Here is a 27,591-nt window from a genome sequence, read left to right as displayed (position 1 = left end):
TTGCTGATCAGACCACCGACACCTTCCTCCAAATCATTTACATATATCACAAACAACAGTGGTCCCAGCACAGATCCTGTGGAACACCAATGGCCACAGGTCTCCAATTTGAGAAACTCCCTTCTACTAGTACTCTCTGTCTCCTGTTGCCTAGCCAGTTTTTTATCCATCTAGCTAGCACACCCTGGACCCCATGTGACATCACTTTCTCCATCAGCCTGCCATGGGGAACCTTATCAAACGCCTCACTGAAGTCCATGTATATGACATCTACAGCCTTTCCCTCATGAACCAACTTTGTCACGTCCTCAAAGAATTCTATGAAGTTGGTAAGACATGACCTTCCCTGCACAAAACCATGTTGCCTATCACTGATAAGCCCAATTTCTTCCAAATGGGAATAGATCCTATCCCTCAGTATCTTCTCCAGTAGCTTCCCTACCACTGACGTCAGGCTCGCTGGTCGATAATTACCTGGATTGTCCTTGCTACCCTTCTTAAACAAGGGAACAACATTAGCAAGTCTCCAGTCCTCCGGGACCTCACCCCTGTCTAAGGATGCTGCAAAGATATCTGTTAAGGCCCCGGCTATTTCCTCTCTCTCTTCCCTCCATAACCTGGGATAGATCCCATCCGGACCTGGGGTCTTGTCCACCTTAATGTCTTTTAGGATACCCAACACTGCCTCCTTCCTGATGTCAACTTGACCAAGAGTAAGCAAACATCTGTCCCTAACCTCAACATCTGTCATGTCCCTCTCCTTGGTGAATACCGATGCAAAGTACATGTTAAGAATGTCACCCATTTTCTCTGACTCAGCGCATAACTTTCCTTCTTTGCCCTTAGGTGGGCCAATCCTTTCTCTAGTTACCCTCTTGCTCTTTATGTATGAATAAAAGGCTTTGGGATTTTCCTTAACCATGTTTGCCAGCGATATCTCATGTCCTCTCTTAGCCCTCTTAATGCCTCGTTTCAGATTCGCTCTAGATTCCCGATATTCTTGCAAAGCTTTGTCTGTCTTCAGTCGCCTAGACCTCATGTATGCTTCCTTTTTCCTCTTGGCTAGTCTCACAATTTCATCTGTCATCCATGGTTCCTTAATCTTGCCATTTCTATTCCTCATTTTCACAGGAACATGTCTCTCCTGCACACCTCTCCTTAAAAGCTTCCCACATATCAAATGTGGATTTACCTTCAAACAGTTTCTCCCAATCTACATTCCTCAGATCCTGCTGAATCTTGGTATAGTCGGCCTTCCCCCAGTTTCGATCTCTTCCTTTAGGACCACTCCCATCCTTGTCCATGAGTATTGTAAAACTTACGGAATTGTGGTTGCTATTTCCAAAGTAGTCCCCTACTGTAATATCAACCACCTGCTTCATTCCCCTACACCAGGCCCAGTATGGCTCCTTCCTGAGTTGGACTACAATACATACTGCTCTAGAAAACCCTCCTGGAAACACCTTACAAATTCTGCTCCATCTTGACCCCTAACACTGAGTGAATCCCAGTCAATGTTGGGAGAATTAAAATCTCCCATCACCACCACCGTGTTGCTCCTACACCTTTCCATAATCTGTTTACATATATTTGTACTGCTATCTCACGTTTGCTGTTGGGAGGCCTGTAGTACAGCGCCAACATTTTCACTGCATCCTTCCTATTTCTGAGCTCTACCCATGTTGCCTCACTGCTTGAGTCCTCCATAGGGTCCTCCTTCAGTATAGCTGTGATATCGTCTTTGACCAGTACTGCAACTCCTCCACCCCTTTTACCTCCCTCTCTATCCTGCCTGAAGCATCGATATCCTGGGACAACTAGTTGTCAATCATGCCCTTCCCTCAACCAAGTCTCAGTAATAGCAATAACATCATACTTCCAGGTACCGATCCAAGCCGTAAGCTCATCTGTCTTATCTGCTACACTTCTCGCATTAAAACAAATGCACCTCAGACCACCTGTCCCTTTGTGTTCATCATCTACTCCCTGACTACTCTTCCCTTTAGTCACACTGACTCCATTATTTAGTCCCCTGCAGGCTTTCGTTCCTACCCCTTTCTGTCCAATATTTGGTTCCCATCACCCTTCCACATTAGTTTAAACCCTCCCCCACAGCATTAGCAAAAGCACCCCCAAGGATATTGGTTCCAGTCCAGCTCAGGTGTAGACCGTCCACTTTGTAATAGTCCCACCTTCCCCAGGACCAGTTCCAATGTCCCACAAATCTGAACCCCTCCCTCCTGCACCATCTCTCAAGCCACGCACTCATCCTGGCTATTCTTTCATTTCTGCTCTGACTAGCAGGTGGCACTGGTAGCAATCCTGAGATTACTACCTTTGAAGTCATACTTTTTAACTTGGCTCCTAACTCCCTAAATTCTGCTTGTAGGACCTCATCCCGTTTTCTGCCTATATGCACCACGACAACTGGCTGTTCGCCCTCCCCCTTCAGAATGTTCTGCAGCCAATTGGAGACATCCTTGACCCGTGCACCTGGGAGGCAACATACCATTCGGGAGTCCTGTTTTCGACCGCAGAACCGCCTATCTACTCCCCTTACAATTGAATCCCCAATGACTATCGCCCTTCCACTCTTTTTCCCACGCTTCTGTACAGCAGAGCCAGCCACGGTGCCTTGAACCTGGCTACTGCTGCCTCCCCCTGGTGAGCCATCTCCCCTAACAGAATACCTGTTTTGGAGGGAGATGACCGCAGGGGACACCTGCACTGCCTTCCTCCTCTTCCTCTGCCTTTTGGTCACCCATTTGCCATCTCCCTCAGCAATCCTAATCTGCGATCTGACCAAATTGCTAAACGTGCTTTCCACGACCCCCTCAGCATCGCGTATGCTCCAAAGTGAGTCCATCCGCAGCTCCAGAGCCGTCATGCGGTCTAACAAGACCTGCAGCTGGACACACTTCCTGCACGTGAAGGAGTCAGGGACATCAGCCCTGTCCCTGAGCTCCCACATTGAGCAAGAGGAGCACAACACGGGCGTGAGATCCCCTGACATTGTTAAACTTTACTTAGATTAATGAAAAAGGAAGCAAAAAAGTTTTTGGCAATCACACGATATATACAAAGAAACGTGAAATAGAAAAAGCCTTACCTTATCTACACACCACCAAGTCTTTTTTTTTCAGTTAGAGGAGAAGGGCGGGTGGGAGACACTACACGTGTAGTGTCTCGGGTTCAGCCGCTGCCCAAATAAATGAAGACCGCTCCCGCTTTTTAAAGCTTTTTAAAGTGGCAAAAAAAAAGTTACCTTCCCGACAGCTTCCTGGTGCTCTCTCTGTCTGGCTCGCTCACTCTCCTCGCGAAAATGAGGACCGCTCCTGCTCGAGGTAAGCTTTTTAAAGTGGCAAAAAAAAGTTACCTTCCCAGCTTCCCTACCTTCCCTTCCATGCTTTTGTTGTTCTTACCAAAGTCCTTGACCTTACACTTTCCCATGTTATAATCCATCTGCCACATCTCTGCCCATTCCCATAGCCTGTCCAAGTCCTTCTGCAGCCTCCCTGCCTCCTCAGCACTACCTGTCCCTCCACCTATCTTTGTATCATCTGCAAACTTAGCCAGAAATGCCCACAGTTCCTTCATCTCAATCATTAATGTATAAAGTGAAAAATTGTGGCCCCAGCACTGACCCTTGTGGAACACCACTTGTCACCGGCTGCCATCCTGAGAAAGTCCCATTTATCCCCACTCTCTACTTTCTGGCAGACAGCCAATCTTCTATCCATGCTAGCACCTTGCCTCTAACACCATGGGCCCTTCTTACTCAGCAATCTCCTGTGCAGCACCCTGTCAAAGGCATTCTTGAAGTCCAGGTGGATAACATCTATTGGCTCTCCTTGATCTACGCTGCTCATTACTTCCACAAAGAATTCAGCAGATTTGTCAGGCATGACCTTGATGAAACCATGCTGACTTTGCTCTGTTTTACCATACATTTCCGAGTATTCAGAAATCTTATTCTTCACAACGGACCTAAAATCTTACCCGTGACCGAGGTTAGGCTGATCAGCCTGTAATTTTCCATCTTTTGTCTTACTCCCTTTTTAAACAGAGGTGTCATATTAGCAATTTTCTACTCCTCTGAGACTCTCTGACTCTAGCGATTCCTCAAAGATCACTACTGTCTTTTCAGCTATCTCCTTTAGAACACTGGGGTGCAGTCCATCTGGTCCAGGTGACTTATCCACCTTCAGGCCATTCAGTTTTTCTGGAACCTTTTCCTTGGTGATGGCCACCATACACAAATCTGCCCCCGGCTCTTGAATTTTTGGGATATTACTCATGTCTTCCACCGTGAAGACTGACGAGAAGCAATTATTCAGTTCCTCAACCATTTCCTTGCTCCCCATTACTGTCTCTCCTGTGTCATTTTCCAGTGGTCCAATGTACACTTTTGCCTCTCTTTTGCCCATTGTATATCTAAAGAAGTTCTTACAGTCTTCATTTATATTACTGGCTAGCTTACCCTCATATTTAATCTTCTCCCTCCTTATTTTGTTTTTGTTACTATCTGTTGTTCTTTGTAAGCTTCCCAATCTTCTGGTTTCCCACTGCCTTTGCCACATTATATGCTTTGCTAACTTTTATACTCAGTGCCCTGACCAATAAAGACAAACATGCAGTACCCCTTCTTTATACCTTTTTCACTCATGTTGCTACTTTCAGAGCTATGGCCTTCCACCCCATTCTCACTCTATGTCAGTGTTCCTAAGGTTCCTGCTATTTACTACATAGTTTCCTACTGCAGTTGACCTTCCAAAATGCATCACTTCACACCTGTCTGAATTAAACACCGGCTGTCATCTCTCTGCCCAGTTTTTCCAACTGATTTATACCCTGCTGCATCCTATTGACAACCTTCCGCAGAATCCACACCTTCAATTTTTCTCTAGCCTGCAAACTTACTAATCACTGACATTTCATCTAAATTGCTTTTTTTTTAATCTGCATACGTGCGTGTCTATTTATGTTACAAACAACAGAGGTCCCAGTATTGATCATTGTGGTACACAACTGGTCACAGAGCTCCAGTCAGAAAAACACCCCTCTACGATGATCCTCTGTTTTCTACAACCAAGCCAATTTTGTATCCAGTTTACCAACTCTGTCGTGGATCCCATGTGATGTTATCTGAAGGACCAGCCTGTCATAAGGGATCTGTTCAAATCCTTTAGTAAAGCAGGTGTAGACAAAATCATATGCCCTATCCGCATCAATCATCTTTCACACTTCCTGAAAAAACTCAATCAGATTTGTGAAACAAGACTTCCTCTGCACAAAGCCATGCTGATTATCCCCAATAAGTCTATTCTTTTCGAAATGATTTTTTTTCAGCAGTATTCAAGTTCTATACTATCAAACGGTTTCACTTGAATTTAAATTTCACCCTTGTGGCATTTTTGCCCATTCCCATGCATGACCCTGAACCGCTGAATTAACAGACTAGTGCTATTACCATGATACCACCAACTTCCACATTCAATCCATCCTGCAGCACCCAGTGAGATTCTTTAGGTGTTCCACCTACCATTGACCTTAAAAGGGCCACCCAGCAGATGACAAGCCTGCAAACCATTGGTATATCCAATGAGGTCTATCATGCTAGTTGTTCTCAGCTCATGACAAGACGACTTCATCTCATCTCTGGGGGGAAAAAGAGGACATCCCAACAGATTTCACTGTCACAAACATTGATAAGAAGAGGAATAAATCCAATTGTAGAAACTAGAGAAGATTTCCTTTCTGTCCATTATGAGTAAGAACATAATCTGCATGCTGTTGAACTGCTCTTGTCTTGTCACTGAGGAATTCATCCTGGAAATCCAGGTGTCTTTTAATCCAGCAGTGGTACTGTAGAGGGTGATCTTTGTAGCTTGGCAGCTCCAGGAAAATCTTGGGACCAAAAATCTAGAATTACTCCTCATCTTCATCAGTCTGACCAAGTCATCTGATTCAATAAATCGTGAAGTCCAATAATTCATAGTCCAGTATGTTAGCTGCCATTTGACTCCTGAATGACGACGTGACCTGATTAGAGGATCTGAAAATGATAACTTTTAGATTCAGACTGGAGTTAAACAAGGTTGTGACCAACTCCACCTGAGTAGCTCACCAACATTGACTCAAGGGATAGACAATAATTGCTGGGCCAGCCATTCCCTAAATCAGTGAAATAAAACTTCTATCTCACCTTTTCACCCCATGTCAGCATCTAACTTTCTTTGGAAAGTTTTCTGAAGAAGGGTCTAGGCCTGAAATGTCAGCCTTCCTACTCTTCTGATGCTGCTTGGCCTGCTGTGTTCATCCAGCTCTACACCTTGTTATCACAGGAAAGAAGGATCTGAAAGAAATTGACATTAGTCTGATTAAGCATCTTTCAGAACTTTTAATTTAATGAGTAAGTAATGGCAGGAGAGCTCAAAACCATGGTGTGCACCTCCTGCTCTGTGTGGAAGCCGTGTATGGTTCCAGTACCTGAGACCAGCATGTTTTCAGGAAATGTCTCCACATACAGCTCCTGGTAGCCCGGGCTTTGGAACTGGAGCAGCAGCTGGGAATAATGGAATTTTTGCAAAGCTGAGAGCATGGTAGTAGCACATAGCCTGCAGTGTGACCACCTCGCCAGGATCTTCACAGGGAGAAAGGGATTGGATGACCGGGCAGTGTGTGAATCCCGTGTAGCTATTCCCCCAATAAAACAGATATACCACTTTGGAAACTGTTAAAGGGGAACAGCCTCTTGAGGAAAACAGCAACAGCCAAATTTGTGGCACCATGATTGGCTCTGCTGCAAAGGGGTGGAGCAGTGAGCATGGAAATACAATGTTCATAGAATCCCTAAGGTGCAGAAAGAGGCCATTTGGCCTATCATATCTGCACCAATATGCCAAATAACAACTCTCACACCCCTAACCACATTACTGTACATTTAGCATGGCTAATTCACCTCACCTGCACCTCTTTGGACTGAGGCGAGGAAACCGGAGCACCTGACAGAAACCCTCATGGGCATGGAGAGAACATGCAAATTCCATGTTGGAGTAGAACATGATTCCCTGGCACTGTGAGGCAGCAGTGCTAACAGTTGGTCATAAGAAAGTCAGTTACAGAGGGAATACATACACATTTCTTTGGGTGCGAACAAGACAGATTGTATGTTGCTTCTGTGGTTCTAGTGCCAAAGATGTCTTAGAGCAGCTACAGGACATCATAAATTTATACTGCTGAGGCTCTACAAGACTCTGGTTAGACCACATTTGGAATATTGTGAGCAGTTTTGGGCCCCATATTGAAGGATGGATGTGCTGATGTTGGAGGTAGTATCCGGAGGAAGTTTACAGGAATGATTCTGGGGATGAAGGCCTTATCATTTGAGCATTTGAGGACTCCGCGACTGTATTCAGAGTTTAGAAGGATGAGAGGGATCTCATTGAAACTTACAGAACACTGAGAAGCCTGAGTAAAATGGAAGTGGAGAAGATGAGACTAGGACCTGAGGGCACAGACTCTGAGTGAAGGGGCAACCCTTTAGAACTAGAATATGAGGAGTTTCTTCATCGACCTCATTTCCGCAGAAGACTGTGGGCTCCCAAGTTATTAAGTATATTTAAGACAGAGATATGTTCTTGATTAGTGGGGAGATGAATTTGTGTGGAGAATACAGGAGAATTGAAAAACATTTCAACCATGATTGAAAGATGAAGTAGACCCGCTGAACCGAATAGCATAATTCTGCTCCTATATCTTATGGTTTTATGATCCTCATGCACCAGTCACTGAAATTAAGTGGGCAGATGCCACAGGTAATAAAAGCGGCAAACAGTATTTTTGATTTGAGTACAGCAACAAAGATATCTTAGTGCATACAGTTTAGGATATTGGTGACGTCAAACCTGGAATATTGTATGCAGTTTTGGTCTGCTTATGTAAGGAAGGATGGTCTTGCTACAGAGGGAGTAGACCAAAGGTTTACCAGATTGATTCCTGGGATAACAGTACTGACATAAGGAGAGGTTGAGTTGGTTAAATCATATGAACGGAATTTTAGCAGAATGGAGGTGATATCATAAAAATCTATAAAATTCCATCAGGATTAGACAGCTTAGGTGCAGCAGGGATGTTCTAGATGGTAGGGGAGTACAGACCAGCGATCATAGGTTAAGAATAAAGAGTAAATCTTTCAGGAATAAGATGTCATATATTAACAGAGTGGTTAAAAGAGTGTTTGGCATGGTTATCCTCATTGCTGAGTCCTTTGAATAAAGGAGTTGGTAAGTCATGTTGAGGTTATACAGGATATTGATGAGGCCTCTTCTGGAGTATGTGCCCAGTTCATGGTTGCCCAGTTATAGGAAGGGTATTATCAAGCTAAAGAGGGTTCAGAAGAGATTTACCAGGATGATGCCACGTATGGAAGGTTTGAGTTACAAAGAAAAGCTGGATAGCTGGGACTTTTTTAACTGCTCCATTGGAAGTTGAAAGATGACCTGGGTTGGAAGTTTACAAAATGTTGAGGGGTATAGGTAGAGTTAATGATGCTTGTCTTTTCCCTAGGATGAGGGATTTCAGGACAAGGGGGCACATTTTTAAGGTGAGAGGTGAGAGATGTAAAAAAGGCATGAGGCAAATTCTGATGAAGGGTCTAGGCCTGAAACGTCAGCTTTTGTGCTCCTGAGATGCTGCTTGGCCTGCTGTGTTCATCCAGCCTCACATTTTATTATCTTGGAATCTCCAGCATCTGCAGTTCCCATTATCTCTGTTTTACTCACAGGGTGGTTTGCGTGTGGAATGAACTTCCTGAGGAAGTCGTGGGTGCGGAACAGTTACTACATCTAAAAGACATAAAGGGGTTAAGTGCATGAAAAGGAAAGGTTTAGAGGGAAATGGGCCAGGAGCAGGCAAGTGGGAATAGTTTAGTTTGGGATTATGGTTAGTATAGATTGATTGGACCAAAGAGTCTGTTTCTGTGTGTATGACTGTGCAGAAACATTTCTTCACCCGCAGGTGAGACTGTGGATTTTCTGCCTCAGAACGTGGTTGCAGCAAAAACATTGAATATTTTCATGGTGTTAGATATGGACCAAAGAGTATGGGGAAAAAGTGGGAACAGGGTATTGAGTTGGGTAATCAGTCATATTGAATGGTCATCAGGCATGAAGGGCTGAAAGGCTTGCTGCTATTTTCTTTGTTTTCAAGGTTTCAAAAGAAGTTAAATGAGAATACATTATAAGCAAAAAAAAACAAAGCTGGAAAATATTCTTAGTATTCTGATTCTTGCAGTAACTGTATTTATACTGCTAGTCCAGTTTAGATTCTGGTCAGTGGTAACCTCTGGGATATAATTAGTTGGCAGGGTTCAGTCATACGTCTGTGGAATATCAAGGGACGTTTTTTGGATTCTCTGATCTTGGAGATGGTCATCACCTGGCATTTACTTGGCATGAATGTTATTTGCTGCTTGTCAGCTCAAACCTGGATAATCTCCAGGTCTGAGATAATGGGAACTGCAGATGCTGGAGATTACCAAGATAATAAAATGTGAGGCTGGATGAACACAGCAGGCCAAGCAGCATCTCAGGAGCACAAAAGCTGACGTTTCGGGCCTAGACCCTTCATCAGAGTCTCTGATGAAGGGTCTAGGCCCGAAACGTCAGCTTTTGTGCTCCTGAGATGCTGCTTGGCCTGCTGTGTTCATCCAGCCTCACATTTTATTATCTTGGTAATCTCCAGGTCTTGCTGCATTTGAACATAACTCCTCAGACATTGAAGCAGTCTGTGTATGGTGTTGAACGTTGTGCAATCGTTAGTGAGCATGTCCACTTCCCACCTTATGAAACAGCTGAAGTTGCTTAGGCTTATGTCATTACCCTGAGGAACCCTTGGACAGATGTCTTGGACCTGGAATGACTGGCCTCCAAAAAAATGTCACAGTCCCTGGGTACTGATGATATCTATCCCAGAATATTTAGGGAGGCAAGAGAACAAATTTGTGGAGCATTGACAGACATTTTTGTACCTTCTTTGGCCACAAGTGAGGGCTGGAGAATAGCCAGTGTTGCCCCATTGTTTTAGAAGACTAGCAGGGATAATCCAGGAAGTTGCACGCTTGTGAGTCTCATGTTGGTGAAAGAGAAGTTATTGGAGAAGATTTCAGGGACGAGATCTATATGTAAATGGACTTATTAGCCACAGACCGCTTGGTTTTGCACAGGGGAGGTCGTGACACACTAACTTGCATTTTTTTGAGGAGGTGACAGAGATGATTGAGGGAAAAGCGGTTGATGTTGTCTACATCGACTTCAGAAAAACCTTTAACCAGGCCCCTCAAGGCAGACTGGTACAAAAGGTTGAAGCCACATGGTATCAGGGTTAGCCAGCAAGATGAATGCAGAACTGGCTTAGTCATAGGAGACAGAAGGTAGTGATGGAAGGATGCTTTTCAGAATGGAGAGTTATGACTAGCAGTGTTCCACAGGGACCAGTGCTTGGACCTCTGCTCGTGGTCGACAGAAATGATTTGGAGGAAAACATAGCTGGCCTACTTAGTAAGTTTGTGGACAATACAAAGATTGGTGGAGCTGCAGATGTGAGGAGGATTCTTAGAGGATACAACAAAATATAGAACAGTTGGGGGCATGGGCAGGAAAATAGCAAATTGAGTTAATTGGGGCAAATGTGAGATGGTGCATTTTCGAAGTTCAAGTACAGATGGAAATTATACAGTGAATGGCAGAACCTTTAAGAGTACTGATATGCAGAGGGATCTGGGTGTGCAGGCCTACAAATCACTGAAGGCGGCAGTGCCGGTAGATTAGGTAGTAAAATAAAAGGCTCATGGCAAGCTTGTCTTCTTTGGAAGCAGTATTGAGTATAAGGATAGACCAATTATGCTGCAGCTTTACGGAACTTTAGTTTGGCCACACTTGGAATATTGCATACAGTTCTGATCATCACACTACCAGAAGGATGTGGATGCTTAGGAGAGGGTACAGAAAAGGTTTGCCAGGATGCTTTGGGGGATTTCAGCTATGACGAAAGGTTGGATGAGACTGGGTTTGTTTTCTCTAGAGCGTAGCAAGTTGAGGGGTGACCTGATAGAAATTTATAAGATTGTGAATAGCACGTTTGGAGTGGAAAGTATCAGGCTTTCTCCCAGGGTGGAGGGGTCAATTACTAGGGGACATAGGTTCAATTGGGGAGAGTGGGGGGGTGTTTAAAAGAGATGTGTGAAGCAAGTTGGTCACAAAAAAGGTGGTGAGTGCCTGGAATGTGCTGCAAAGGAGCTGGTGGAAGTTGACACAATAGCAGGATTCTGGAAGCACTTCGAATACATGATTAGTAGGAGAATACAGGGCTATGGATTGTGTAAGTGAAGACAGTTTTTGTATGAAATGGCAAAATGTGTCGGCACAGGTTTGGAGAGCCAAAAAGCTTGGTCCTGTGCAGCATTGTTTTTTTATTTTTCCAGTGTACCAAGTATGACTTCAATCATCGAGAGTTTGCGTCTGAAACGCATTGATTGCAGTTTTGCTAGGGATCCTGATGCCACATTCGGTCGAATGCAGCCTTGATGTCGAGGGCTGTTACTGTCACCACACTTCTGGAATTTAGTTCTTTTGTCCATGTATGAACCAAAGCAGTAATATGGTCCGAAGCTTAGTGGCCCTAACAGAACCCAAACTGGGTGCCAGTCAACAGTTCATTGCTGAGTAGGTGCTGTTTGATAGCACATCTGCAGTTCCCATTATCTCTGATAGCACTGTTGGTCGTGAGCTGATAACCTTGTAGCATCAGCACGGGACTGTAACTCTAGAGTCCCAGGTAATGAAATGGGGACCCAGGTTTGAATCCTGGCATGCCTTCCTGCAGTCTTCACTTGAACCAGGATTGATCCCCTGGCTTGATGGTGATTATGCTGTCCAAAGAGGTGGGGGATGGTTTTGGAGTACAGTACCATTGCTGCTGGTCACAGACTTGAATTGCCAGATCAGTTCGAAGTCTATCTCATTTAGCATGGTGAAAGTGCTACACAACACAACACAGTATTATTGAGAAGATGGGACTTTATCTCCATGAGAACCATGCAGTGGTCATTCTTACCAATACTGTCCATGGATAAATGCCTCTGCAGTAGGTAGTTAAGTGAGGATGAGGTCAAGTGTGTTTTTCGCTCTTGTTTGTGCAAAGAACAAAGAAAATTACAGCACAGGAACAGGCCCTTCGGCCCTCCAAGCCTACGCCGATCCAGATCCTCTGTCTAACCTGTCATAGAAGCAGGAAAGGAGAGGTCACCCTGTTGGGAGTTTTCTACAGGCCTCCAAATAGTCCCAGATAGGCAGAGGAAAGGATAGCAAAGATGATTCCCGATAGGAGTGAGAGAAACAGGGTAGTTGTCATGGGGGACTTCAACTTTCCAAATATTGACTGGGTGTACTGTAGTTCGAGTGCTATAGATGGGTCAGTTTTTGTCTAGTGTGTGCAGGAGGGCTTCCTGACACAGTATGTAGACAGGCCAACAAGGGGCGAAGCAACATTAGATTTGGTACTGGGTAATGAGCCCGGCCAAGTGTTAGATTTGGAAGTAGGTGAGCACTTTGGTGATAGCGATCACAATTCTGTCAGAGATAATGGGAACTGCAGATGCTGGAGAATTCCAAGATAACAAAATGTGAGGCTGGATGAACGCAGCAGGCCAAGCAGCATCTCAGGAGCACAAAAGCTGACGTTTCGGGCCTAGACCCTTCATCAGAGAGCTCTAGGCCCGAAACGTCAGCTTTTGTGCTCCTGAGATGCTGCTTGGCCTGCTGTGTTCATCCAGCCTCTCATTTTGTTATCTTGGCGATCACAATTCTGTTATGTTTACTTTAGCGATGGAAAGGGATAGGTGTATACCACTGGGCAAGAGTTATAGTTGGGGGAAAGGCAATTATGATGAGATTAGGCAAGATTTAGGGAGCATAGGATGGGGAAGGAAACTGCAGGGGTTGGGCACATTAGAAATGTGGCAGACCAGATTTATCCTAGGTTGCTCCGGGAGGTGAGAAAGGAGGTTGCTGTGCCACTGGCGAAGATCTTTGCTTCCCCACTCTCCACGGGAGTCATACCGGAAGATTGGAGGGAGGGAAATGTTGTTCCTCTTTTCAAGAAAGGGAATAGGGAAATCCCTGGAAATTACAGACCAGCCAGCCTTATGTCTGTGGTCAACAAGGTTTTGGAAAGAATTCTGAGGGATAGGATTTATGACTATTTGGAAAAGCATAACGTGATTAAAGGGAGTCAGCATGGCTTTGTGAGGGGCAGGTCATGCCTTACAAATCTTAATGAGTTCTTTGAGGAAGTCACAAGATAGGTTGACGAGGGTCGAGCAGTGGATGTGGTGTATGTGGACTTCAGCAAGGCATTTGATAAGGTTCCCCACGGCAGGCTCATTCATAAAGTCAGGAGGTATGGGATACAGGGTGATTTGGCTCAGTGATAATGGGAACTGCAGATGCTGGAGAATCCAAGACAACAAAATGTGAGGCTGGATGAACACAGCAGGCCCAGCAGCATCTCAGGACCACAAAAGCTGACGTTTCGGGCCTAGACCCTTCATCAGAGAGGAGTATGGGGTGAGGGTTCTGGAATAAATAGGGAGAGAGGGGGAAGCGGACCGAAGATGGAGAGAAAAGAAGATAGGTGAAGAGGAGAGTATAGGTGGGGAGGTAGGGAGTGAATAGGTCAGTCCAGGGAAGATGGACAGGTCAAGGTGGTGGGATGAGGTTAGTAGGTAGGAGACGGAGGTGCGGCTTGGGGTGGGAGGAAGGGATGGGTGAGAGGAAGAACAGCTCAGGGAAGCAGAGACAGGTTGGACTGGTTTTGGGATGCAGTGGGTGGAGGGGAAGAGTTGGGCTGGTTGTATGGTACAGTGGGGGGAGGGGCGGCCCAGCTCTTCCCATCCACCCACTGCATCCCAAAACCAGTCCAACCTGTCTCTGCTTCCCTAACCTGTTCTTCCTCTCACCCATCCCTTCCTCCCACCCCAAGCCGCACTTCCGTCTCCTACCTACTAACCTCATCCCACCTCCTTGACCTGTCCGTCTTCCCTGGACTGACCTATCCACTCCCTACCTCCCCACCTATGCTCTCCTCTTCGCCTATCTTCTCTTCTCTCCATCTTCGGTCCCCCTCCCCCTCTCTCCCTATTTATTCCAGAACCCTCACCCCATCCCCCTCTCTGATGCAGGGTCTAGGCCCGAAACGTCAGCTTTTGTGGCCCTGAGATGCAGCTGGGCCTGTTGTGTTCATCCAGCCTCACATTTTATTGTCCAGGGTGATCTGGCTGTCTGGATTTAGAATTGGTTGGCTGACAGGAGGCAGGGAGTGGTTGCAGATGGTAAATATTCTGCCTGGACGTCAGTGCTGAGTGGTGTCCCGCAGGGCTCTGTTCTTGGGCTTCTGCTCTTTGTAGTTTTTATAAATGACTTGGACGGGGAGGTTGAGGGGTGGGTTAGTATGTTTGCCGATGACACAAAGGTTGGAGGTTCTGTTGATAGTATCAAGGGCTATTGCAGGCTTCAGCGAGACATTGACAGAATGCAGAGCTGGGCTGAAATGGCAGATGGAGTTCAACCTGGATAAATACGAAGTGATGCACTTTGGAAGGTCAAACTTAAATGCTGAATACAGGATTAAAGGCAGGATTCTCGGCAGTGTGGAGGAGCAGCGGGATCTTGGTGTTCAAGTGCATAGCTCCCTCAAAGTTGCCACCCAGGTGGATAAGGTTGTTAAGAAAGCATATGGTGTTTTGGCTTTCATTAACAGGGGATTGAGATTAAGAGCCGCGAGGTTATGCTGCAGCTCTACAAAACCCTGGTGAGACCACACTTGGAATACTGTGTCCAGTTCTGGTCACCCTATTATAGGAAAGATGTGGAGGCTTTGAAGAGGGTGCAAAGGAGGTTTACCAGGATGCTGCCTGGACTGGAGGGCTTGTCTTTCGAGGAGAGGTTGACTGAGCTCAGACTTTTCTCTCTGGAGAGAAGGAGGAAGAGCGGTGACCTGATTGAGGTGTACACAGTAATGAGAGGCATGGATAGAGTCGATAGCCAGAGACTTTTCCCCAGGGCAGGATTGACTGCCACGAGGGGTCATAGTTTTAAGGTGTTAGGAGGAAGGTATAGAGGAGGCGTCAGAGGGAGGTTCTTCACCCAGAGAGTTGTGAGCGCATGGAATAGTTTACCAGTGGTAGTCATGGAAGCGGAGTCATTAGTGACATTTAAGCGATTGCTGGACATGCACATGGACAACAGTGAATTGAGGGGAATGTAGGTTAGGTTATTTTTGGATAAGGATTATTCCACGGCACAACATTGTGGGCCGAAGGGCCTGTACTGTGCTGTACTTTTCTATGTTCTGTGTTCTAAATGTGGAGCTCCTGTGTGTCCTAGATAAGTCTGGACCTGTCAGGCAGGGAGGAAGCTGTAGAGCGCGGGAGCCGTGGTTTACGAAGGAAGTGGAATCTCTGGTCAAGAGGAAGAAGAAGGCTTATGTTAGGATGAGATGTGAAGGCTCAGTTAGGGCACTTGAGGGTTACAAAGTAGCCAGGAAACACCTAAAGAGAGAGCTCAGAAGAGCTAGGAGGAGACGTGAGAATTTGTTGGCGGATAGGATCAGGGTCAACCCTAAGGCTTTCTATAGGTATTTAAGGAATAAAAGAATGACGAGAATAAGATTAGGGCCAATCAAGGATAGTAGTGGGAAGTTGTGTATGGAGTCAGAGGAGATAGGGGAAGCACTAAATGAATATTTTTCGACAGTATTCACTCTAGAAAGCCACAATGTTGTTGAGGAGAATACTGAAATACAGGCTACTAGACTAGGTGGGATTGAGGTTCACAAGGAAGAAGTATTAGAAATCCTGCAGAGTGTGAAAATAGATAAGTCCCCTGGGCTGGATGGGATTTATCCTAGGATCCTCTGGGAAGCCAGGGAGGAAATTGCCGAGCTTTTGGCATTGATCTTTAACTCGTCATTGTCTACAGGAATTGTGCCGGACGACTGGAGGATAGCAAATGTGGTTCCCCTGTTCAAGAAGGGGAGTAGACTCAACCTTGGTAATTATAGACCAGCGAGCCTAACTTCAGTTGTTGGTATAGTGTTGGAAGAGGTTATAAGGGATAGGATTTATAATCATCTGGAAAAGAATAATTTGATTAGAGATAGTCAGCACGGTTTTGTGAAGGGCAGTTCGTGCCTCACAAACCTTATTGAGCTTTTTGAGAAGGTGACCAGACAGGTAGATGAGTAAACCAGTTGATATGTACTTGGAGAGAGAGATAATGGGAACTGCAGATGCTGGAGAATTCCAAGATAATAAAATGTGAGGCTGGATGAACACAGCAGGCCAAGCAGTATCTCAGGAGCACAAAAGCTGACGTTTCGGGCCTAGACCCTTCATCAGAGAGGGGGATGGGGAGAGGGAACTGGAATAAATAGGGAGAGAGGGGAAGGCGGACCGAAGATGGAGAGTAAAGAAGATAGGTGGAGAGAGTGTAGGTGGGGAGGTAGGGAGGGGATAGGTCAGACCAGGGAAGACGGACAGGTCAAGGAGGTGGGATGAGGTTAGTAGGTAGCTGGGGGTGCGGCTTGGGGTGGGAGGAAGGGATGGGTGAGAGGAAGAACCGGTTAGGGAGGCAGAGACAGGTTGGACTGGTTTTGGGATGCAGTGGGTTGGGGGGGAAGAGCTGGGCTGGTTGTGTGGTGCAGTGGGGGGAGGGGACGAACTGGGCTGGTTTAGGGATGCAGTAGGGGAAGGGGAGATTTTGAAACTGGTGAAGTCGACATTGATACCATATGGCTGCAGGGTTCCCAGGCGGAATATGAGTTGCTGTTCCTGCAACCTTCGGGTGGCATCATTGTGGCAGTGCAGGAGGCCCATGATGGACATGTCATCTAGAGAATGGGAGGGGGAGTGGAAATGGTTTGCGACTGGGAGGTGCAGTTGTTTGTTGCGAACTGAGCGGAGGTGTTCTGCAAAGCGGTCCCCAAGCCTCCGTTTGTTTCCCCAATGTAGAGGAAGCCGCACCGGGTACAGTGGATGCAGTATACCACATTGGCAGATGTGCAGGTGAACCTCTGCTTAATGTGGAATGTCATCTTGGGGCCTGGGATAGGGGTGAGGGAGGAGGTGTGGGGACAAGTATAGATGTACATGGATTTCAGCAAGGCTTTCGATAAGGTTCCCCACAGGCTATTGTACAGAATGCAGAGGAATGGGATTGTGGGAGACATAGCAGTTTGGATCAGAAATTGGCTTGCTGAAAGAAGACAGAGGGTGGTAGTTGATGGGAAATGTTCATCCTGGAGTCCAGTTACTAGTGGTGTACCGCAAGGGTCGATGTTGGGTCCACTGCTGTTCGTCATTTTTATAAACGACCTGGATGAGGGTGTAGAAGGATGAGTTTATAAATTTTCAGACGACGCTTAGGTTGGTGGAGTTGTGGATAGTGACGACGGATTTTGTAGGTTACAGAGAGACATCGGTAAGCTGCAGAGCTGGGCTGAGAGGTGGCAAATGGAGTTTAATGCGGACAAGTGTGAGGTGATGCACTTTGGTAGGAGTAACCGGAATGCAAAGTACTGAGCTAATGGTAAGATTCTTGGTAGTGTAGATGAGCAGAGAGATCTCAGTGTCAACATACACAGATCCTTGAAAGTTGCCACCCAGGTTGACAGGGCTGTTAAGAAGGCATACAGTGTTTTAGCTTTTATTAATCGAGGGATTGAGTTCCGTAACCAAGAGGTTATGGTGAAGCTGTACAAAACTCTGGTGCACCCACACTTGGAGTATTGCGTTTGGTTCTGGTCGCCGCATTATGAGAAGAATGTGGAAGCTTTGGAAAGGGTGCAGAGGAGATTTAGTGGGATGTTGCCTGGTATGGAGGGGAGGTCTTACAAGGAAATGCTGAGGGACTTGAGGCTGCTTCCATTGGAGAGAAGAAGGTTGAGAGTTGACTTAATTGAGACATTTAAGATAATCAGAGGGTTAGATAGGGTGGATAGGGAGAGCCGTTTTCCTGGGATGGTGATGGCGAGCAGGAGGGGGCATAGCCTTAAATTGAGGGGTGAAAGATATAGGACATGCTATATGCCTTCTTGACCACCCTATTGACCTGCGTTATCACCTTCAGGGAACAGTGGACCTGAACACCCAGATCTCTCTGTTCATCAATTTTCCCTCGGACTTTTCCATTTACTGTATAGTTCGCCCTTGAATTTGATCTTCCAAAATGCATCACCTCGCATTTGCCCTGATTGAATTCCATCTGCCATTTGTCTGCCCAACTCTCCAGCCTATCTATGTTTTGCTGCAATCTCTGACAGTCCCCTTCACTATCTTCTACTCCACTAATCTTAGTGTCATCTGCAAACTTGCTGATCAGACCACCGACACCTTCCTCCAAATCATTTACATATATCACAAACAACAGTGGTCCCAGCACAGATCCCTGTAGAACACCAATGGCCACACTTCTCCAATTTGAAAAATTCCCCTCTACTCGTACTCTCTGTCTCCTGTTGCCCAGCCAGTTTTTTTATCCATTTAGCTAGCACACCCTGGACCCCATGTGACTTCACTTTCTCCATCAGCCTGCCATGGGGAACCTTATCAAACACCTTACTGAAGTCCATGTATATGACATCTACAGCCTTTCCCTCATGAACCAACTTTGTCACATCAAAGAATTCTATGAAGTTGGTAAGACATGACCTTCCCTGCACAAAACCATGTTGCCTATCACTGATAAGCCCAATTTCTTCCAAATGGGAATAGATCCTATCCCTCAGTATCTTCTCCAGTAGCTTTCCTACCACTGACGTCAGGCTCTCCGGTCGATAATTACCTGGATTATCCTTGCTACCCTTCTTAAACAAGGGGACAACATTAGCAAGTCTCCAGTCCTCCGGGACCTCAACCGTGTCTAAGGATGCTGCAAAGGTCTCTGTTAAGGCCCCGGCTATTTCCTCTCTCGCTTCCCTCAGCAACCTGGTAGTGATCCCATCCGGACCTGGGGACTTGTCCACCCTAATGTCTTTTAGGATACCTAACACTTCCTCCTTCCTTATGTCAACTTGACCTGGAGTAAGCAAACATCTGTCCCTAACCTCAACATCTGTCATGTCCCTCTCCTTGGTGAATACCGATGCAAAGTACATGTTAAGAATGTCACCCATTTTCTCTGACTCAGCGCATAACTTTCTTCTTTTGACCTTATGTGGGCCAATCCTTTCTCTAGTTACCCTCTTGCTCTTTATATATGAATAAAAAGCTTTGGGATTTTCCTTAACCATGTTTGCCAGCGATATCTCATGTCCTCTCTTAGCCCTCTTAATGCCTCGTTTCAGATTCGCTCTAGATTCCCGATATTCTTGCAAAGCTTTGTCTGTCTTCAGTCGCCTAGACCTCATGTATGCTTCCTTTTTCCTCTTGGCTAGTCTCACAATTTCATCTGTCATCCATGGTTCCTTAATCTTTCCATTTCTATTCCTCATTTTCACAGGAACATGTCTCTCCTGCACGCTAATCAACCTCTCCTTAAAAGCCTCCCACATATCAAATGTGGATTTACCTTCTAACAGTTTCTCCCAATCTACATTCCTCAGATCCTGCTGAACCTTGGTATAGTTGGCCTTCCCTCAGTTTAGAAGTCTTCCTTTAGGACCACTCCCATCCTTGTCCATGAGTATTGTAAAACTTACGGAATTGTGGTTGCTATTTCCAAAGTAGTCCCCTACTGGAATTTCAACCACCTGGCCGGGTTCATTCCGCAACACCAGGTCCAGTATGGCCCTTCTTGAGTTGGACAGCATACATACTTGTCTAGAAAACCCTCCTGGACACACCCTACAAATTCTGCTCCATCTTGACCCCTGACACTGAGTGAATCTCAGTCAATGTTGGGAAAATTAAAATCTCCCATCACCACCACCCTGTTGCTCCTACGCCTATGCATAATCTGTTCACATATTTGTACCTCTATCTCACGTTTGCTGTTGGGAGGCCTGTAGTACAGCCCCAACATTGTTACTGCCTCCTTCCTATTTCTGAGGTCTACCCATATTGCCTCACTGCTTGAGTCCTCCATGGGGCCCTCCTTCAGACTAACCTGTATTCCCATTCTACCAGTTACATACTTCAGGGCTCAACTAGCTCAATCAGTAGTGCAGCTGCTGAACTGACTCATTAAGACTAAAAGAAAAAGAAACAAGCAAGGCTGTTAGAGTTAAATAAAGAAATAATGAACAGAGAAGAAATAGAGCTGTTTCACCAGTTGCAGATTCTGACATTGCCAGAAAAATTCAGCTCCAACAACACTCAAACACCTTCGCTCCATTCTCCTCAAAGCAGCCTGCTTGACCCCATCTCACTCCTTCAATGTCACACCCTCCAACTCCAACACATATGGCAGCGCTGTACATCGTCTATAAGGTGCCCCATAGCATCTTGTTAAGACTTCCCCTAGAATACAAATTTGAACGCTGCCACTTGAGTTCTTCTCCAAAGTCATCCCCCGATTTGATTTGTAATTAAATCAATGTTCCTTCACTGTCAATGGACAAGAGTCCTGGAATTCCCTTTCTAACAACATTGTGGTGTACCCCGAAGGGTGCACCAATTCAAGATGGCAGCTCATCACCATCTTCTCAATTGGGAATGGGCATTTCGTGCTGGCCCAACCAGTGATGCCTGCATCTTGTGACGTCATAACTTTTGAAAACACTAAATTCTGAACTGTCATATTCTAGGCAGATATTAGCCTGGTCTTTGACTGAACTGGAATACAACCTTTGGAGAATGAGTAAATCTGATGTGTGTGAATGGGAGAGCCATTTTACCAAAGATGTAACCACAGGAGATGGGGGGGTGCATGTTGCAAACTTAGGTGAAAGGATAGTTGAATTCACATAATTCGGGGTTGGACATTTTTTGCTGCCTGGGGCAAGTGAGGGATTTTGAGAGCAGGCAGGAAAGTGAAGTTGAAGCCCAAAATCAGCCGTCGTATTAAATGGTGGAATTGGTCAGCAGATCCGCACCTAGTTATTATGTTCTTGAGGAGTACAAGAAATAGTCATGTCAGACATACTCTGTGGAATTAACTCTTTCTTTTCTTACAGGGAAGAAGGTGTCAAAACAGGAAGACCTAAAGGAGATGGGTGATATTTCCTCAGGGATGAGCAGTTCCATCATGCAGCTCTACCTCAAACAGGTTTTGGAAGCTTTTTTCCACACGCACTCTCCTGTGCGCCACTTTGCACTTAATGTTATTGCTCTGACGCTAAACCAGGGATTGGTCCATCCTGTCCAAGTAAGTTGTGTTTTCTGTTGACACTAGTGATCATTGTATTTTGTTTTACCATTTCATGTACATTAAATGTTTAGAGCATGTTTAAACATCCTTGCAACCATTCCATTTCACAACTGTTTTTGAGCATGCTGCTAAGTGCTTTTTCTGATAACCATAATTTCTGTCAGGATTTCTTTTGACGTCAGATTTTCCTATTTGATAAATTCGATGTTTCAAAAAAAATTGTGATTAATTCATTATAACCAATAGAAAGGATCTCCCCTAAATAAGTTAAAGAAAGTTGTTGAAGGTTCTGCGTGATGTTGTTTTTGCAGAAACCTCAAATGTATTGCAATTACTTTGCAATTCAGCAACACTGCCCAGTGTTGAACCAGTTTACAGCACCATTTATTGTGGCTTAGTGTCGTCTGTACTGCCATTGCTCCGATCTCTAGACATCAATGTATGAGGCAGCCCACTTAAACAGGAGAGGTCTCCCTGTACCCCAGCGTGTTTTTGCTTATACCTATTTGCACTAAAATGATGTGAATCTTGGACCATAAGATGCAGAAGCAGGAGTAGGCCATTCAGCCCATCAAATCTGGTCTGCAGTTCAATAAAATCATGACTGATCTCTTAATCCTTAACTCTCCTTTCCTGCCTTTTCCCCATAACCCTTGCTTCCCATACTGATCATGAGACTATAAGACATAGGAAGAACATTCTTGAGCTGCTGCCAGCACCTTCATGCTGATGTAAAGGTGATATACCTACAATACTGACCAAGCAAAGAGAGTGGAATGGCAACAATATGATTCCAATTCAAGGCAGACCTAGAAGTTACTGTGTTCCTGTGGAGGTGACAGGGCAGGTTGTTGCTATTGAAATAATGATTGAGAGGAGCTACCGTGTAATTTTAGGTGTAATGATATTGTGCAATAGTTGCATGGTTAGTGCATTGAGTGTTGGCCAATCAAATGACACTGTTTGCGATGGCCATAAGTTTCACTGAAGTTCTTCTCTCCTTTCGGCACTGGTGAGTGTTCTATCACTGCTTCTGTGACATTGTAACAGCAATGGTGGTTTATCTAACTTTTCAGTAACTGTACAGTGTACAGACACTAGTAGATTAAGAGTCGCCACTTTCTAGTATTATGGAGACTGCACACCAGTTTGCATGATTTATAAGTGCTTCTTTTTCATGGCCTTGTTCATTTCCTTTGGACAGTGTGTGCCATATTTGATTGCCATTGGGACAGACCCAGAATCAGCAATGCGCAACAAATCAGATCAACAACTGGTGGAAATAGATAAAAAGTACACAGGATTTGTACATGTAAGTGACTGCCTCCATCTACCAGTTTACTGTGAATTTGTCATCATTAAGATGTCCGCTTTGGTTCATTGTAAGCCTTCCTCCTCAGGTCGAAAGATAGTCGGTTCAAATGTTCCTGTACAGAGTTGACCATACAATCGAGTCTGAAGTTTTAGTATTGAAGGTGTGTCAAAGTACCATCTTCCCAATGGAAATGACAAACCGAGGCCCTGATTCACCATCTTGGATTGCTTTTTTTTCTTTATTCATTAACAGGTTGAGGACATCGTTGGCTAGGCAGCATTTATTGATGTAAAAGTTCTTGTAGCGCAAGATAAAAAGACAAAATGTTTATGATTATCCTGATTATTCTCTATGTTTCAACCAATATTGTAATATAAGAAGAAAATAGCAATTCTTCTATCTCTTTTTTATGTGATCCTGCTGCTTGCAAATGGGCTCCTGCAATTCCTGCATTATAACGGTGATTTAAGTTTGTGAAATATACTGAAATGTCCCAAAAGTGGAAAAGGAATTAAGTAATTGCCGATTAGTTTAGAATTAGAAATTATCGAAAAAGATGAGGCTGAAGATATTCAACTGGATGATATCTAATTTCTGAGAGTTGGATAGGTATCTAATTCAGGTGATTGGAAACGAGATAAAATAGTGAATAAAAACCGAAAGAACTGTAGATACTGTGAATCAGGGACAAAAACAATGTTGCTAGAGAAGCTCAGCAGGTCTGGCAGCATCTTTTACTGTACAGATGCTGCCAGACCTGCTGAGCTGTTCCAGCAACTTTGTTGTTGTTGTTGTCGAAGGTAAAATGGTAAATGAACAGGGGGGAAGAGAAAGGTCATTTGAAAGTTGGAGCTTGCTGGATATCTAAAGATATTGATGACAAAACAATTGGAGTTGGGAAAGTTATGAGTACCAACCCACAGTTTGGTTAAGAATCGAGCAGAATATAGAACACGAAGATCAAACAAGATGAAAGGGAATACTAAAATCATTCATAAAAATTGTACAAAATCGATGAGAGCACAAAGTCAATCGAGGACCCAAAAGAGACTTAATTGCACAAGTAGGAAGCATGGTTAAGTTACTTGCTATTTGCAGTTGTCTTCACAAAACTGGCTGAGACAGAAAATTGGATGGTGCTTTTTTTTTCCCCTGGGTGAAGGGAGATATAAGTGGTTATTTTCCTGAGGTCAGTATTGGAGCCACTGCTGCTTTTGATTTGGACCTGGATTTGGCTACACATGTAGAAGCAGATTTTTTGTTTTAACATCACTGAAGAGATTTTCTAAATTGTGGAGGAGAGTTTTTTAAACAGAGTTATGTTTATAACAAAGAAACCTACAGCACAGGAACAGGTCCTTCAGCCCTCCAAGCCTGCATTGATCAAGATCCTCTGTCTAACCTGTCATCTATTTTCTAAGGGTCTGTGTCCATTTGCTCCCTGCCCATCCACGTACCTGTCCAAATATATCTTAAAAGATGCTAACGTGTCTGCGTCTACCACCTCCGCTGGCAACGCGTTCCAGGCATCCACCACCCTCTGTGTAAAGAACTTTCCACGCATATCTCCCCTAAACCTTCCTCTTCTCACTTTGAACTCATGACCCCTAGTAACTGAGTCCCCCACTCTGGGAAAAAGCTTTTTGCTATTCATCCTGTCTATACCCCTCATGATTTTGTAGACATTTATGCAGCATTTGAAGAGGCCTTCATGTGGCCGGCTCTAGAGTGAGACCTTTTTCATCAGAGTTACCAGCATTTGGCCCATATTCCCCTGAACGATTCCTATTCATATACCCATCCAGATGCCTTTTAAATGTTGTAATTGTAACTGCCTGCTTCATTTCCTGTGGCAGCTCATACCATACACACCACCCTCTGCGTGAAAAGACTGTCTTTTATAAAAAAAGCTCCCTTTTATACCTTTCCCTCTCTCACCTTAACCTTATGCCCTTTAGTTTTGGAGCCTCCTACACTGGGCAAAAGATTTTGATTATTCATCTTATCTATACCCCTCATGATTTTATAAACTTCAGTAAGGCCACCCCTCAGCCTCTGACACTCCAGGGAAAATAAGAGCCTATTCAGCCTCTCATGTTTGATCAAACCCTCCAACCCTAGCAAAGTACTTGTAAATCTTTTCTGAACCCTTTCATGTTCCACAATATCTTTCCTGCAGCAGGGAGACCAGAATTGAACACAGTATTCCAACAGTGGCCTAACTAATGTCCTGTACAGCCACAACCTGGCCTCCCAACTCCTATCTGCACTGTACTGACCAGTAAAGGCAAGCGTACCATTATGCCTCCTTCACTACCCTGTCTACTTGAGACTCCATTTTCAACAAACAATGAGACCTTGGAGTGCAGGTTCATTGTTCGACAGCACTCCACAGGACCTTACCATTAAGTGTAGGACTCTTGCACTGATTTGCCTTGCCAAAATGCAGCACTTTGCATTTGTCTGAATTAGACCCCATCTGATACTCCTTTGCCCATTGGCCCATCTGATCATGGGCTCGTTGTACTCTGAGATAACCTTCTTGGCTGTCCACTACACTACCAATTTTGGTGTCATCTGCAAACTTACTAACCATACCTTCTACATTCACTTCCACAAAATTTACATAAATGACAAGAAGCAGTGGATCCAGCACCAATCCTTGTGGCACAATGTTGGTCACAGGCCTCCATTCTGAGAAGCGACCCTCCACCATCACCCTCTGTCTCCTGCCATCAAGCCAATTTTGTATCCAAATGACTAGTTCTCCTGGCTTTCGATTTGATCTAACCTTGCTGACCAGTCTACCATGTGGAACCTTGTTAAAGGCCTTGCTAAAATCCACATAAATAGCATCCACCACTCTGCCTTCTTCAGTTTGCTTTGAGATTTTTGAAGAAGTGACAATCAAGTTAGTGAGACTCAGTTTCCCATGCACAATGCCATGTTGACGGTCCCTAATCATTCCTTGCCTTTTCAATTACGTATAAGTACTGTCCTTCCGAACTCCTTCAACAACTTAGAATGATGTAGCCGTCACTGGTCTATTGTTGCCTGGCTTTTGCTTACCACCTTTCTTAAATCATAGCACCACAATAGCCAACCTCCAGTCTTCCAGCACCTGACCCATGCCTATCATTGTTAAAGATATCTCAGCAAGGGTCCCAGCAATCGCTTCCCAACTTCCCACAAAGTTCTAGGATACACTGATCAGCTCTCAGGGACCTGTGTTGAACCACTGGAGATGAAAGAGATATTAAATCTATTTTGCGTCACTTTTTATGTGTAGAAAGAAATTAAGAAATTAAATCTTGAGGTTTTGAAAATGATTCACATTACAGAAAAGGAAGTCATGGGGGTCCTAGAAAATATAACCATGGATAAATCTCCAGGACCTGATCTGGTGTATCCCGGGATGTTGTCAGAAGTTAGAGAGAAAATTGCGGGGACCCTTGCAGAAATATTTGTAACTTTTATAACTATGGGCGAGATGCCAGATGACTGGAGAGTGGCTAATGTTGTGCCTTTGTTTAAGAAGGGATGTAAGGAGGAGTTTGGGAGCTATAGGCCAATGAGCCTGACTTCACTGCTGGGTAGGTTGTTGGAGATGACTCTGAATGATTGATAGGATTTATATGCATTTGGTTTGCTCATTGACTGATAAGAGGAGGACTAGGAAAGCCGGTGTTCGTTAGTGTTGAGAGACTAGTCTCACCTGTGTGTGCCAGTCCATGTGTATCTAAATGTAAATCAAGACCACCACTTCAAAGACAGTGGAACACCCAACAGAAGGACCATAATTGTGTCAGGCCTCTTTGTGCAGAGTAATCAATGCTCGGAATGAACTTAACCCAATGAATTATGGGTGAATGCGGAAGTTCTTGACTATTCTGTGTCAATTGGATGAGGTGATCGGTGTTAGGATGACAAATTTATTAATTTATTAGTTCTGCTGTAATTGATGAAGAAACCTCTCTCATCAATGTTCATTCTTATCTGAGACATTTCCACCACTGAGAAAATTCCTTAGAAATTCCCAGCAAGTTGTTGATGAGGCTGCACTTAGAGTACAGTGTATAGTTTTAGTCACCCTGTTATAGGGATGACATAGTTAAATTGGAAAGTGTGCAAAGAAGATTTATATGCATCTTACCAGGACTAGTGAGCCTGAATTATAGAGAGAGGTTGACTAGGATAGGGCTTTATTCCTTGGAACATGGGTGAATGAGGGGCGACCTTACTGAGGTGTATAAAATCATGAGGTACACAGATAGCATAAATGCATATAGTCTTTTCCCCCAGGGACACGGAATTGGAAACTAGAGGGTATACGATTAAGGTGAGAGGGAAATGATTTTAAGAAGGATGTGAGGGACAACGCTTCATGCTGAGAGTGGTGGATATATGGAATGGGCTGCCAGAGAGAGGAGTTGAGGCAGGTGCAATAGCAACATTTTTTAAAAATTGGATGGGTACGTGGATGGGGAAGGGTTTAGAGGGATATGGACCAAACATGAGCAGTGGAACTAGCTGAGTGGGCACCACAGTCAGCATGGACCAGTTTGGTCCGAAGGATTTGTTTTCGTGCTGTTCTACGCTATGACCCTATTTCACCACCCCCTGACTCTGAAGTGGAACAAATGGATTTGTATTGAGGATTTTTGCCTAGCCCTGGTTTTGGAAAGATCATTGTTCACTGACAGACTGGACTGAGGGGCTTGAGACAAGAGACTGCTAACCTGGATAACATTTTGGGGACCATGGCAGATGGTGGAATTTGAATTCAGTGTTTTTATTTTAAGAATCGCATGACGACTGTGAATTGATTATCAGGAAAACCCACCTGGTTCACTATTTCCTTTTAGGGGAGGAAACTGCCATCCTAACTTGGTCCAACCCACAGCAATCTAC

At 44.7% G+C, this 27,591-nt stretch overlaps 1 protein-coding gene across 4 annotated transcripts in view; it reads left to right on the top strand.

The window, feature by feature from the left end:
* LOC125450882 (nipped-B-like protein) overlaps nt 1–27,591 on the top strand; it is a 510,140-nt gene that overhangs the window by 433,890 nt on the left and 48,659 nt on the right. For all 4 annotated transcript variants that reach the window (XM_059644995.1, XM_059644996.1, XM_059644997.1 and 1 more), the window contains 2 exons: nt 21,172–21,362; nt 22,570–22,677. In XM_059644995.1, coding sequence (XP_059500978.1) covers nt 21,172–21,362; nt 22,570–22,677 — 299 coding nt within the window. The remainder of the gene's footprint in view (nt 1–21,171; nt 21,363–22,569; nt 22,678–27,591) is intronic.

Source organism: Stegostoma tigrinum, chromosome 3 (assembly GCF_030684315.1).
Source record: "Stegostoma tigrinum isolate sSteTig4 chromosome 3, sSteTig4.hap1, whole genome shotgun sequence".
Taxonomy (NCBI): domain Eukaryota; kingdom Metazoa; phylum Chordata; class Chondrichthyes; order Orectolobiformes; family Stegostomatidae; genus Stegostoma; species Stegostoma tigrinum.
Note: the sequence above shows the minus strand (reverse complement) of the source record. Positions and strands in the feature narration are given on the sequence as shown.